The sequence below is a fragment of the Mus musculus genome, chromosome 18, assembly GCF_000001635.26.
Source record: "Mus musculus strain C57BL/6J chromosome 18, GRCm38.p6 C57BL/6J".
NCBI classification, from domain to species: domain Eukaryota; kingdom Metazoa; phylum Chordata; class Mammalia; order Rodentia; family Muridae; genus Mus; species Mus musculus.
The window spans coordinates 86,438,937-86,454,667 of NC_000084.6; the positions used below are offsets into that span (position 1 = coordinate 86,438,937).

The window sequence follows — 15,731 nt, forward strand, 5'->3', positions numbered from 1 at the left end:
CAAACCCTGTTAAATTCAAGACAAAAACGTGGTTTGTCATTTGAGTCCCTAAGACAAAGGACCAGCTTTGATGCTCATGCATGCATCAGGACACAAGGGATTGCCTTTTAGTTAGTTGTTCCGATGTATTTTATATTGATTGGCTTAGGTCTATCTCTGTTGGTAAGCATAATCCTCTTTTCTTGGTCTATTAACATACTTTCCTCATGCAGCCACACCCCTCTGATATCGTTATATACTATTGCTAGACTCCATGTTGTGTGCTCCACTGGTTGAGCCAACTTGGTATGTAAAATGAGCTATCCTACTACCTTAGGCACTGCAAAAGTGTGACAAGGAGCTTAGACAATTGTGGGGAAAGCACCCTCACCCTCGCAATAAAAAATAGTAGTGTGAATGGGCTGGGTTGGAGAGCGACAGAATTTCACTAATAAAGATATCAGCAGATCACAGACCTGCATATCTAAGACATTTAAAACATGGAGATCTCCTCATTTAATTGCTCAAATATGGAGTGTCTCCTAATAATTTAAAACTTAAGAAATAAACTTGCCCTCATGCATTTGCATTTCCTTAAAATGTAGTACAGACCATTTATTCTTGTTTCATTGTCTTGATATAAGATAAATGGAAATTAAAGGATTGTTCCTATATTAATAGATCTTTCCTATGATTTCATTGGAGCTTCCAATTTGGACATTTTCAGTTATATAAATTTAAGAGTAAAACATTTTTCTCTGATTTTTGGTGTGATTTATTTGGAAAAATAAATGTCTTTAACATTCAAATGTCTAAGAATTAGAAAGAGTCCTCAGGTTTTTGTGACTTGAAACTATATCATCACCGTTTGCCTCAGTAAGTATTCTCCAGCAAGTGCAGTGATGGTACCCTGAACTCCTTCAAGCCTAGCTGATCAACACCACAAGGTAGTTCTTATTCCCATGAGTCCTGATTTGGAAAAGTGTTTTACAGTTGTGACAAAGATTTTTCTGTGGTTTATTTCTCTCCATGTCTTCTCCTATGTATCTAAGAGAAATCGCTAAGTACTCTGAGCATTTTTCCTTGAGTCTCCTGATGATATTCAAGTTCGTTCAAGACTCACTTCCTTCAACTCACCCCAGCAGTAGTGGGTGGATGTCCTTCCACTATATAAAGTAGTGGTCCAGTAGACTTTCCAGACTGTTCTCCTAGCCACTTTTGTTGGTTTCTCAAGGTTTTTGAGCCCATACTTTCTATCCATCCCCAGAACTGATATCCATGTTCCTCCTCATTAGCTTGTTATTGACGACTGCCATCAGCAGGCAGGGATCCCATTGCCTGGAGATTTCAGCAAACTTAGTTCTTAGTCTGACATTTTTTATGTCCTGTTTGTCTTTCAGGAGACCTGCATAGAAATAGGGTGGCATTTGCATCACCAGCAAATATTGAAGACCTAGATTTCCTCCTGTTTAAAGTACCCATCACTGGCATCATTTCTGAATAGAGATTCACTCAGAAAGTCTGTGTATATCTGCACAATTGACACAAAAAGTGCTGATGTTAGTTATATTTTCTTGTAGCACATAGCTTAAATGTTTACTCACTTTCTTGTGGTTTCCTATGAAGAATAATGTTCTACATTTTCACATTATTCATTTTATAAATTTTTATCTATAATTTTGTGATTTAAAAACTTTCATGTGTCAGAATCTTGTGGGGATTATTTCATCAGTTAAATCCCATATTTACTTACTTTTAGACTAGGTTTTTACATGTTGAATGAAGCAGGACTCTTTTCTTTTGTATCATCTATGTATGGTTTCCAGGTTATACCATCAGAAATATTTGCAGACAATCCCCCAAAGAATGTTCTGCTGAAGAAAGTTCAAACACAAGGATTTGTACTGTTTTCCTTGTGAGTCCCACCTCAGCAACAGCAAAACGTGTTCTTATGTAATATTTTTTACATTGCTTTTAGTAAGTAGTGATTCTTGATTTTTTCTCAGTAATAAAACTATGTTGCTACAATTGTATATTTAAAAATGTTTATTTACATTAATGTAGTCATTTCTCTCTGTGCCTGTGCCTGTGCCTGTGCCTATGCCTGTGCCTGTGCCTGCGTCTGCATCTGTGTCTGCATCTGTGTCTGTGTCTACGTCTGCATCTGTCACTCTCTGTCTCTCTCTGTCTCGCTGTCTCTCTCTGTCTCTCTGTCTCTCTCTGTCTCTCTGTCTCTCTGTCTCTGTCTCTGTCTCTGTCTCTGTCTCTCTCTCTCTCTCTCTCTCTCTCTCTTTCTGTCACTCTCTCTGTCTCTCCCCATGTGCTACAAAGGAATTATAGAAATAGAAGAAAACAGCTAGCATTTGGTACTCTCCTTCCATCAGGTGGGTGCTAGGGATTGAAGTCAGATCTTCCTGGTTGTAGCCCATAACTGTACCTGCTGACTCATCTTACCAGCCCAATTGTAGATTCTAATTTCTCTTAGATTCCAGAAATAATCCATTAATAAAACAACATTGCATCTATTGAATAAGAACGCACATATTATAAAATCTTCCATCTTTTCAGTAAAATTAATCATTTAAAGTTTTGCAATTGTTCAGCTCATGTCTAATAGAATTAATCTCCCCGTAAATAATTTTGGCCTTATAATTATTGGTGCAATAGGCTTTTTGGATTTATAGTTTTTAAATCAGTAAAAGTTTTTATGTCAAAAAATTATTGATAAAATTGACAATGTGGAACTTATGAGCATCTATCCTTCAGAGGAAACCACAGGAGAGTAAAAATGTCAGTTATGTGCTACAAGAAAATATAACTAACATCCATACCCTTTGCATCAATAGCATAGAGACACACAGACTTTCTGAGTGACTCTCTGTTCAGAGATGATACCTAATTCATCGGTTATAACAGTGCCCACTGTGAACATTTCTGTATAACATTTGTTTTTAGATAAGAAAAGCATCATGTTAGACCTGTGTTCTCCTGCAGTCAGTTGGTCTGTTTCTTAATGGTACATTCATCCCATTTGTTCATTCGTACCTGTATAATTGACTTAGATGAATCACACTGTCTAAGCCTTTATAATTCTCTCTCCCTTATTTCTTTTCTTCACTGTGGTGTTCTCTTTTTAATTTTCCCACTCATTGTGTTTAGGTATCTCTATTTATATTTGCAAATAAATCCTCCTCTTTGCATATTCCCATTGTAGTTACCACACCTACATTGTGATCTGACTTTATATTCTTTTTAGGAAATACATTCAGAAGTCCTTTGAGTTTTGGATCTCATGTTATTATCTTTCAGTCCTGCTGCTTTTGTTCCATTCTCAGTGTGGCATTTGATCTGGATCCACTCATGTTCTCTCATGTATTGTCATTCTGCATTCCTTCCCACATGATAATCAACTTCCAAGTGTCACTTACCTTGGGTGAGTTACATCCTTTCAGAGATGTATTAAGTGAAAGTAGGCTTTGAGAAACAATGCCAGTTTTGTTTGAAACCACTTTATATTGCTCTTACCCTTGAAAGTGTTTGGCTGGGGTATTGGAGCTAGGTTGTTACTCACTTCCTTTTAGACTACAGAATGAAACACTTGAATGTTTACAGATTCCACTCCAGAGGAAAGTGTCCTTCTTCCTTTCTGGATCTTATAAGGATAACACCTTTTTGAACATTAGATGACCTCTAGTAATTAATACTTTTGTAATTCATCCTTGAAAATTCCGTGAAGATTTCTATTTTCATCCTGTTTTTTCTTTTCATTTCTTTTACATTTCCCGTTATTCTCTCTTTACATAAACTCGACACTGAAGAATTTCTTAAGGTCCTTTCAAGGCATGAATTGTAAGCAGCTGCAAAATCTGTGCATCGAGTTGCTAACTTAGATTACAAAATTTTCCATACTGAAGTCTATATATTTCTCACAGATAGATGATTCCTGCTGCTGGTGTTGTACTTGTAATATCTCTAACGTGTTAAGATATTCTTTGTTGTTTTGTAGCCTAAAAATGATCTCTCTATTTCTAGAAGTCTTTAGCATCAGTTTTGGTGATGTGTTACTTAAATCCCCTCTGTTAAGTTTGATGCTCATGATCTTAACATGTCATAAAAGATATAGTGTCTTTTGAAGAATTATTTTTAGCAATTTTGGGAGATCTAGAATGGAGTAACAATTACAGAAAGAAGTTGTATTTTCTTAGGCTGGACACTCTACTCATTTGTGTTCCATGTTAAGTGTAGCATGCTTGAAGATATTTTTATAATGGTCTCCATGTGGACTGCAAATACCCAAGTGGAGAAATGTGGTTTTAAGGGGTCTCCAGCATTTTCATCTCACTGTTTAGCCACAATATTTTCATTTATTTGTATGCTAAATATGAGTTCCTCACCCCCTCTTGGGAAGTTTTTGGAAAATTAGGATGTCATGAAGATCCTTGCTTGATCACTCGCGATTGTATTGTACAATTTCAAATTCATAGAATAGACATTGTTACTCTCCGATTCTTGACCTTGTTTAGACTCTAGACTTCATCTTACAACACTTGATATGTGATCCTGCAAAACCAAAACCTGTAAAAATAGTGCACAGACAGTCTAGTCTGATGCATGTGCTCCTGTTACCTTATGTATAGCTTCAGAATGAGAACTATTATGGAGAGATGATTAGCAGACTATATTTGTTCCTGGTCAATTTTGCAGAGAGTAAATATCAATCATGGATTCTTCCAAATTTATAGAACACTTATTTCATTATTTCTAACTCTTGGTAACTCTTTTATAACACAATTGTTAATTTTAGATGTAAAACTGGCATTGAATATGGTTTAGCAAGTTTTATTAACTAGATCACATGATGATTAACAAGACTTTACATTCAGGACAATTTTCAATGTTTGGTATTCAAACATTTTGTTTATTGAAATATTAAAATATTTGTACACATGAGCTCATATGATCCTTCATTTTAAAACTCTTCCCTTTCTAAATATATGATTTTAACATTTCCCACTTACTGTGAATTATAACACTTGAGTTTACTGTATCTTTTATTTACCAATTCAAACAACTCGATTTTCCTCACAACACACCAACAGGGACAAAGTGCATGGCCAGCTTAGTCTCATTCTGCCTTATATCTTCAAAACAGACATTTTTATACATTATATGTTTAATTAAATGCCTCGATGCTAAATATATATGGTTTTGAAAGCACATACACAATGCCATTGTTATTGCTTGTTTCTAATAAAAAATTAGATAAAACTAATATGCACTTATTTAACCACACTTTCTCCTATCTTATTACATTTCAATAAAATTAATCTTTGCTTATGTTTATCATTATTAATGGTGGTTTTATTTCTAGATGTAGAATTTAATATCTTACTGCTTCACTCTGGCTATCTTAATTTGCATCTCTAATGAACAGGAAAATCAATACTGAGTTGACTTTCAATATTGTAGGTACATATATATCCACAAAATAACATACTTTTCGTATATAGTTATGACTATATTTTAATAATTTGGACATTAGCTAATGGCATTTTACCATATCTTTGAATGTGTGGGACTATTACTAATGTTCTCAACATTCTGAGAGCATTTTGAAGGGAGAAACTGTGTGGAATATCTGCTTCTTGAGATTCTGAATTCAAACGTAGACCGTGCTAAATTCTCCTTCAGAGCAATATTCACTATTTTCTACATCTGGGGAGAGGTTGCAAATGTGGTTTAGGGTGTCACACAAAGTGACACAAATGCTCTTTTAAGCTCTGTGAAACCGGTCACTCTATTAACCTTTGTAATTCTTTGATTTATTTGTATCTTAAAGATTTTTTTTCATACTGTACGTTCTGATCATGTTTTCCTCTTCTTGTCTACTCTCAGATCAACCTCACCTTCCCACCAATTCAGCTCCAGGCCTTCTTTCCCTTTCTTTAGAAACAAACAAAAAGGCAGATCAATAAAAATACAAACTGATGAGAATATAACAAAGACAACAACAGCAAGAACAACAACAAAGAAACAAAGGAAAAACTGCACACCACACACACACACACACACACACACACACACACACACACACACACACGTCCATAAACAAAGTCCATAAAACCACAAATCTTAAACCATAATAGATGAGCCAAAGACAAGTAAGGTAAAATAATGCCTGAACAAAGTGTTATGAGACAAAACATCTCCAAAATTTTTATTGAGTTTGTTTTATGTTGGTCCTTTACTGTATGCTTAACATACTGAGAGAGAATCCACTGGAAAACACTAATTATTTTCTTTGTGAGTGGCTGCCAATTAGAAGTTGCTTCTGGATTAGAGATAGAGCTTGTGTCTGCTTCCCTTCTCAGTGCCAGGACCCCATCTGGATTCTACCTGTGCAGGCCTGAGCATGCTGCCCCAGTCTCTGTGTGTTGACATGTTCATCAGTCCTGTTGTGTCTGGGAGGCACTGTTTCTTCAGTGTCTTTCAATCCCAATCACTCTTACAATCTTTCTACCTCCTCCTACACAGACTTCACTGAGCCCCACGGGGAGGGATTTGCTACAGGTACCTCATTTTCAACTGTGTGCTCCATCGTCTCTCACTCTTTGGGTATTGTCCTACTGTCGGTCTTTATATTTGTTCCCATCTCCTGCAGGAAGAAGCTTCCCTGATGATGGGTTCTCTACCAGTGTAACAGAATGTTGTTTGGAGTCATTTTATTGCTCTGTACAGTCACAGCTGCAGATCACACAGTTAGCTGGTTTGGTATTTCCCTTATTTATTTATTTATTTATTTATTTATTTATTTATTTATTTATATTTTTTGGTAGCAAGCAGAGTACTTCCTAATAATATGAACACCATTCAGTATGAGTAAAGACTCAACTTCTTTTTTTTTTTTAATTTATTACGTATTTTCCTCAATGACATTTCCAATGCTATCCCAAAAGTCCCCCATACCCTCCCCCCCACTTCCCTACCCACCCATTCTCATTTTTTTTGGCCCTGGCATTCCCCTGTACTGGGGCATATAAAGTTTGTGTGTATGATGGGCCTCTCTTTCCAGTGATGGCCGACTAGGCCATCTTTTGATACATATGTAGCTAGAGTCAAGAGCTCCGGGGTACTGGTTAGTTCATAATGTTGTTGCACCTACAGGGTTGCAGATCTCTTTAGCTCCTTGGATACTTTCTCTAGCTTCTCCATTGGGGGCCCTGTGATCCATCCAATAGCTGACTGTGAGCATCCACTTATGTGTTTGCTAGGCCCCTGCCTAGTCTTACAAGAGACAGCTATATCTGGGTCCTTTCAGCAAAATCTTGCTAGTGTATGCAGTGGTGTCAGCGTTTGAAAGCTGATTATGGGGTGGATCCCTAGATAAGGCAGTCTCTAGATGGTCCACCCAAAAACTCCTTCCATAGGTGTTTTGTTCCCAATTCTAAGAAGGGGCACAGTAAGACTCAACTTCTAATGACATGAACACTATTCAGTATGGGTGGAACTCAACTTCTCCATGTTCATCGAGTTATATGGATGTTTTCTTCAGAAACAGGGTTTTACTATCAGTTTGTGGAAAGCAACCAACCAACAGAGATGGAAGTGGTCTAGGTTGCTTGGGGGTTTTTATGGGACTCATCTGGTCAAGAAATCATTTAGATGTAACCCATTCCTTACATTGAAGGTTTCATTTGCTGGCAAAGGGTGTCCAGTTGGGGATTTCCCTCTCCCCATTGTTTGTTGATCCTGTTTAGTTTTCTTCCATATGCAAGTATATTTAAAGAAGCTTCTATTGTGTATTAGGTCTTCATATAATTTCCTACCCCCAAGTGACTGTCAGTTTTATCTGTCCCTTCCTTCATTTCCTCCTTCTTATAATCTTTCTACTTCCTCTTTCACAGAGTTCCCTGAGCTCCAAGGAAGGGATCTGATGGAGATACCCAGTTTATAACAGAGTGTTTTATGGTCTCACACTCTCTGCATATTGCCCAGTTGTGGGTCTCTATATTTGTTCCCATCTCCTGCAGGAGGGAGCTTCTCTCCTTCTCCCCTCTTCCCACCCTGTCCCATTTGATGCTCCTATTCCATTCATAACTGTCTATCTTAATTTTCTACAACTACCACCCACAATTTCTTACTCTATATCTAATCTGTCTTCCTCACGCTCACCCTCTTCCTCCATCCCCCTCTCTTGTTACTTAAGAGCTAAGATCCACATATAGGTAAAATAAGTAAATATAACACTTTTATTAACTTTTCTATTTGTATGTTTGAGAAAGTGTGTTTGTATTAGGATGTAAAGTTCTTTGGGTATATGCCCAGGAATGTTATTGCTGAATCTTGAGGTAGATCTATTCACAGCTTCCTGAGGAGCTACCTCACTGATTTCCATAGTAGCTGTACATGTTGGAAGTCATATCAGTAATGGATGAGTTTGTCACTTACCTAATATTTCATTAGCATGAGCAGTCATTTGTTTTATTAATCTTGGGCATTCCAAAATCTCAAAGTCGTTTTGAATAGTATTTCCTTGATGACTAAGAATATTGAACAGTCTTGAGGGTCTGTTCTTAAGCATGACCTCAGAATGCTTAATATGGAAAGAAGAAGAAGAAGAAGAAGAAGGAGGAGGAGGAGGAGGAGGAGGAGGAGGAGGAGGAGGAGGAGGAGGAGGAGGAGGAGAAAATCTCAGTTTTTTAGATGTCTTTATGACACATGCATAATGAATAGAGCAAAGTTAGGAGTGATGTAAAAATCATCTCCATATCTCCATTATTCTACATTTCACAACTCACTGTTATAGCTTGTTATGGTAGTTTGAATGTGAATGGCTCCTGTCATAGGTTTATGGACTTGGTCCTCATTTGGTGGAACTGTTTAGGAAGGATTAGGAGGTGTGGCCTTGCTGAAGGAGTATCACTGGGAGCAGGATTTGGGTTTTTTAAACTCTCATTCAGTTCCCAGTGTTCTCTCTGCCTTCTGCTTATGAATCAAGATGTGACTTGTTAGCTATACCCGCTGCCACACCTTTGCTCTGCCATCATGACCTCTAACCCTGAAAACCATAAAGCAAGTTTCAATGCTTTCTTGTTTATGCTACCTTGGTCATTGTGTTTTTTTACAGAAAAGTTACTAATACACAAATGATACAAGGTGACTTAACATTTAGATCTCTTTGAAGTTATCCAAGCATATTTAGATAGATGTGCTGATAAGTATAAAAATGATTATGTTACCTTTCCTTTGCTATGACAGGATAAGGAAGAAAACCACATAAGGAAGGAAGGAAGGGAGTATGTTTAACTCATCATTTCAGAGGATTCAGAATTCACACACTTGTTCATTACCTTTCTTCTGGGCTGTGATGTGGTTGAGGGGACCTTGTGATGAAGGGATGACGGCCACCTCATGCAAGACATTTTGCAGATTAAAGGGATGGTGGAGAAATATACAAACAAACAAGCAAAAGAAGAGAGTATTGAGGGGAGAACAAAATGAAGCAAAGCTCTGGGAAAATGATAAATCATCAGGCAGTGCACACAGGGGCTTGTTTATTTAGCTGGGTCTGGATTTCCAATAACCCAGATCATTTATTATAGTTTATTAAACTACTAGCACAGTTCCCATTGTTATTTGAGAACTACTTCTCACTAGCTCCATCTGGTGATAACAGAGTTTTTGACTCATGAGTCTTTGGTGGGAAGAAGCACTTTCCATGGAAATTATAAATTAAATGATGTATATATAAATTTATATGAAGTAGATATAATTTAAATGTAATATATATATTACACACACACACACACACACACACATATATATAACTAAGTTAGTTTAGAATCCTAGAATAGCCACTATGTTACAATTCATGTTTTAAATTCTTTGAAGTTTTTTTTATTCTTTCCTGAGATGGGCTCTTACTATGAGTTCCCGAATCCCAGGCTGCTTCCTTGAACTCAATCCTTCTGCATCAGCCATATGAATCTGGCACTGGGGTGATAGACATGTGCTTTCACCATTGCTTTCATATTAAATGAAATATTTGATAATGTGGATGAACTGAATATGAGGTTGATGCCCTTGTTGGACACCTTGATAAGTGGCACTGAGAACAGCTGTGCAATCAGGCAAACAAAGGCACAGCCTGTAATACCGGCTATTCTTACAGGTTTGCTGGCTTGATACAATGCCTTCAGATTTTTATTTACTTTCTTGTATTTAATAAGAAAAACTGTGTATATCACATAATCAGCTCTCTACATAAAGACCAAACTAATCATGTGGTCATGCTCTGCGCACTGTAGGTCCTCGTCAACAATGTTAGAATAACATCTATGATTATAATTGTAAGCATGCAATCACCTTGGGAGCAGCTATGATATCAATAACTCTATACCCAGGTCTGCTTGCCCAGTTCCCACACATTGTTGAAGTGGGAGTCATCAAACTGTTTTCAAAAGTGTGGGAGTCAATGAAACAGCCAAATGAAAGGTCACCCTCAATCCAAAAGAAAATCACAGAACTCAGATTTATGGATTTCTTAATAAGATGTTTTAAATTCATGTTTTTTTTTTATTTTTCACATTCTATCTTCTTCCAGCTTAACCGGATGAAATTAAAGAGATAATGAAAGGTAATTTGCAATTCAAATCATGTGGAAAAAAAGAGCTTGGGATTTGAAAGGGGAAAGTTTGGCTATGCCAGAAGGTAGTTTGGCTAGAGAGTTTCCATTGCTGTGTGGGAACAAGAGTGTTCCTAAGTTTGGGGATATGATACTTAGAAAAAATGCAACACTGTAGAAAAAAACAGTATGTGAATGAGTGTTCAGAGACTATTGATGAGACTATTGATCACTAGAGCAGGCAGGGGCATGTTGATTTGTTGTTGAAGTTTCCAACTCAGTTACTCAGGAGAAGCTAATAACTGACAAAAAAAACAAACAAACAAACAAAAAACCTCACAAAAACAAAACAAAACAAAACAAAATAACAAAAGCCAAACTTCCAAGGGGCTGAAGTAGAATAAAGTAGAAGCCATCCCATCCACTCTTTCTAACAGAACAACAGAACCTAAAACTGAAATAGTTTCTGACGTTGCTTTAGACCATATGTCTTCAGAGTCTTATATTATTTTACTCCTGTTATTCTGATTGCCTTTGGTGCCTTTTTTTTTAGATCACAGACTTGTATAGGACCACAGATTTGGCATAGATCTCCATAAATGATGGAATTTTAATGCCTCTCCCCTTGTTAATATGCCATTCAATGACCTATCAGAAGGCACCCAACACCAAGCCTGGTGACCTGAGATCATGCCTAGAGCCACATGGTAGAAGGAGAAAACTACAGTCTGCAAGTTTTACTTTGAAATCTGAATTACAACATTGTACATAAATACACACACACAAACACACACACACAAAAATAAATACATACATGTATGAATAAATACAGATTAGCCCAAGTAACTGTTTATGCTTTATGATCATATGCACATTCCACTACAAAAATGTTAAGTCCAAAATGACTACTAATAAAACACATTTGAAAAGAAAAAGAAATAAACAGATCACTGCATATTTTAAATGCTAATCAGAAATATCCCAAGACTTCAGTTTCAGTGCATATTTACACTTTTATTTGGGAACAGGGGTGGGGGAGGATATCCTTGTGTCTTTCAGTCCTTGAGATAACAGAACGGAAACGCACTTGACAATTCTGAGAGTATAGTTCTGCTGCAGCCCCATATTGGATCTGCCCAGTCTCCCAGGTGGAATCTACACTTTCAAGAAATGAAGCTTTACTAACAGAAGGTTCTTGCTTAACATAAGATGCATCACATCTGTTCTGCAGCGGTCCACACATAAAAAATACCAGCCTCCTACACCCACACACACCTTCTGCAGTTCTGTAATAAGTCAGCAAGGATGTGTCCAGAGGAATGCAAACATATAAAAAAAATGAAAAAAAATAGCAGAACTCATAAATTTCAGATAACTTTCTACTTTCATTGTTTGCATTTGTTACATTTTGTCTTTGATGTGATAAAAAGAGATTGATAAAGACTGTTTTATGACAGTTAGAGGGGCTGCAGACCATCATGGAGGGGGAGCCATGGCAAATATAGTAGAAACATGTAGATGTAAGTTTTTGCAACCATGTAGACCAGAAACCAGAGAACATGTTGACGGATATCATCTGGCTTACTCTGTTTTCCCATTAACTCATACCAGTCCGTGGGACAGAGAAGTGCACATGTTAGGTGGGCATGCCTTCCCCATTAAATGTGCCATGAAACATCCTTGTAGATATACCTAGGAATGCTTCTTCTAGCTGATTCTATTTTTCATGGACATGTCAGTGAAGATAATGATCACACTATTTAAAAGTATTGCTTGATGTTGGAACACTAGCAAGTCATGCAAGTTTCTGTATGATTGGGTATAGTTAGGAAGAATCACTTAAGTTGTGAAATGTGACATCAGATACAAACTGATTCAATTGTATCACACCTGTTTTGATTAGCTTGGTGTTGGTCTAATTTATGATATTCTCCCAAATGTTGGACCAAATTGTTCTAAGTGGATTTTTATACTTAGGATGTGATTCCATATGTTAAAGGGGAGGTGAATACTTATATATTTAGTAAGTATCTAGCATCATTTATATACTGAGCAGATAGTGCAAATATTTTGCTTAATAACACATCAAGTAGATTTTTCTTACAATCTTTTAGTGGAGAAGCAAGTAAGACTTCAGAGGGTAGAATACTTTCAATTAGAAAAATTAGAGATCTGGTGATATTGCTCAATGATAACATGTGATGAGCAGGCATAAAATCCTATGCTTAACCACTAGCATAAAAAAATTAAAAAGCCATGGAATAGTAAGTTAAAAACAAAATGTGACAACTTCAGCTCCTTTTTCCTATTGGCAGAAACATGTGCTCTTCAAAGGATCCTTGTGATACTTCGGGACTTAATAGGAGGTATCTCCTGCAAACTTCCATCCCAATCTATTGGCAGTAACAGTAGCTGGCCTTCTCCATTTGTTCTTTTCCACATCCCTGATGGCTCTACCTGCCCACATGCATTTCCAATATCTGGCATAAAAGCCCTGGTATTTTTGCCAAGGGCATCAGCACAGGATTCTCCCAGTATTTCCAATAAGAAGTGGTTCCAACTCTATTTAGATGAAGCTGAAGCACTTCAAATTTACTGAAAGGAGAATATATCTTTTATTCAAGCTCTATTTTTATGACTTATACAGCTTTATTTTTTTTCTCTTAGCATACTTATTGATCTCTAACGTGAAAGACACCTTTATGGTTGTATATATGTTTATAAATAATATTGAGAAAACAAAATATTTTCTAACTTTATTTCGGTTGAAGTGGTTTATTTAAATAATATTAATACAATTAGGATGCAGTGTGAGAGTAATGCTCTTCCATCACATACCCAATGATCTATAATGTGCTACCATTCTTAGCTTTTCAGGTCTAGATGTGGCAAGGGGTGGGGTCTTGAGACCATCTGCCCCTCCATGCATGGATGTTGGTTTGCTAAGTCTTATGCAGTACTTATTCAGGTAACCACAGGTGCTGTATGCTAATGAATATAATTACTATGTTAAGCCCAAAAGGGAGCAGTTCCCAGCACTCCTTCACACTTTTCTCTATCTTTTATATATTTTTAAAAACTCTTCTTCCTTGATGAGCTCTAATCCTAAGAGGAGAACTGACATATATGGTCCATTTTGGGCTGATTACCTAGTCTCTTATTCTCCTTACTTTTGACCAGTTATGATCTCTGCATTTACTATAGACTATTACACAAAGAAACTACTCTGACTTCAATTGAGAACAGCATCGGTATCCTAGAATAAACATAAATATTTCGGAGGCAATTTGACATCATGAACATTGAACCAAAACCAAATTCTAACATAGAAGTTCAGTCATAAAGAAAAGTCAGTTATCAGATTTTCAGGTAAATAGATGGAACCTGAAAAAAATTAAACGGTTAAGGTAACTCAGGCCCAGGAAGAACATCCATGCATGGAGGGGCAGATGGTCTCAAGACCCCACCCCTTACTGAGGAGCTCTTAGCAGAGGACCATTTCTGAGAAAAGGAGAATTCATCTCTTGGAAGGATTATAAACTGATAGGAGGAGACCAATGCTCTTGTGGGTGGCCCTACACCCATGAACATTTGAATAGCACGGACTGGGTTTAGCAGGTTATCATCATCAATTACAAGATGACATGAAGTGGTAACAGAACATGTCTGTGAGGACATGGCGAAAGTTTGAGGGTTGGGGTCAATATGATCATTATATTTCATTGTATTCTTACACTATAATCTAAATAATAAAGAAAATGTTCATAAATATTGCCAAGGGTTTAAAGACACACACACTTAGAGAAGAGAGAGAGAGAGTGAGAGATAGATAGATAGATAGATAGATAGATAGATAGATAGATAGATAGATAATAGGGGAGGGAGAGAGAGAGAGAGATCAGGTATTTGAATATTTGAATATGAATGTAAGAACATATCAACCTTGATTGTTATATTGGAAAAGCTTTGGATGTTGTAGTAGTTTGAATATGCTTGGACCAGCATGTGGCACTATTTGGTGGTGTGGCATTGCTGGAGTAGGTGTGTCACTGTGGGCAAAGGCTCTAATACCCTCATCCTAAATGACTGGAAGCTAGTCTTCTGCTAGCAGCCTTCTGATGAAGATGTCAGCTCCTCCTGTACCATGCATGCCTGGACTCTGCCATGCTACTGTCTTGATGATAATGGACTGAATCCCTGAACCTGTAAGACAACTCCAATTAAATGTTGTCCTTATAAGGGTTGCTTTAGTTATGGTGCATGTTCACAGCAGTAAACCACTAACTGAGACAGATGTAGTATATAACTGTGTCAGATAGTCCAATTTTCTCCTGAAATGCTTCTTTCTGGGAACAGCATTGAGTTCTGTGGGAGAGTGGCATATGTGATTTGTACAAGCTAAACAACAAGATCTCCTGTTAACATAGTTAAGAAAATAGCTCTAAGAACGTTGGAGGGCTTTCTTTAAGATTCCAGAGAAAACCCTGACACTGCTTAAGGCTTCAGTTGACTACAGTCAATTGTGTGTGTGTGTGTGTGTGTGTGTGTGTGTGTGTGTGTGTATGAAGATGCCCAACCTCACTTTGAGAATAGCCTGTGACAGGTTCATTCATAGTCATCTCAAAAGCAGTCTCCAATAAGTTGCTCATGACATATGAAATTTATTGGGGCAGCAAGAGAAGTGTATCTCCAGCTCTCAAATACTCACTTGCATTCCTGAATTCTTTGGAAAAGGATGTCTATGAGACACTGATAGACTTGGTGAGGGCATGGGTTCTAGAGACTGTTGGCCATTCCTCTCTGATAAACTTCAAAGCCTCAAAGAGCATGAAGTTGTGCCATTCAATGTTTGAAAAATCATCTAATTCAATTGAGAATACTTTTTAAAAGTTTCTTGTAAATCATGAAAATATTACTCCAGTAAGCCAATTATTGATATAGAATGCAGAGCATACATTGAGTACTACTCAGCTATTAAAAAGAATGAATTTATGAAATTCCTAGCCAAATGGATGGACCTGGAGGGCATCATCCTGAGTGAGGTAACTCAACCACAAAAGAACTCACACGATATGTATTCACTGATAAGTGGATATTAGCCCAGAAACTTAGAATACCCAAGATATAA

General features: G+C 37.1%; 1 protein-coding gene across 12 annotated transcripts in view; it reads left to right on the plus strand.

Moving 5' to 3' along the window:
- The window catches only part of Neto1 (neuropilin (NRP) and tolloid (TLL)-like 1), a 111,907-nt gene that overhangs the window by 44,122 nt on the left and 52,054 nt on the right, over positions 1-15,731 (plus strand). Inside the window, exon 5 of one of the 12 annotated variants that reach the window (XM_017317909.2) lies at positions 1,380-6,236. The exons of the other annotated variants lie outside the window; for them this stretch is intronic. Within the exon in view, the coding sequence (XP_017173398.1) occupies positions 1,380-1,483 (104 nt within the window). The 3' untranslated portion in view covers positions 1,484-6,236. Of the gene's footprint in view, positions 1-1,379; positions 6,237-15,731 lie in introns of those variants that run through there. 12 annotated transcript variants of the gene reach the window in all.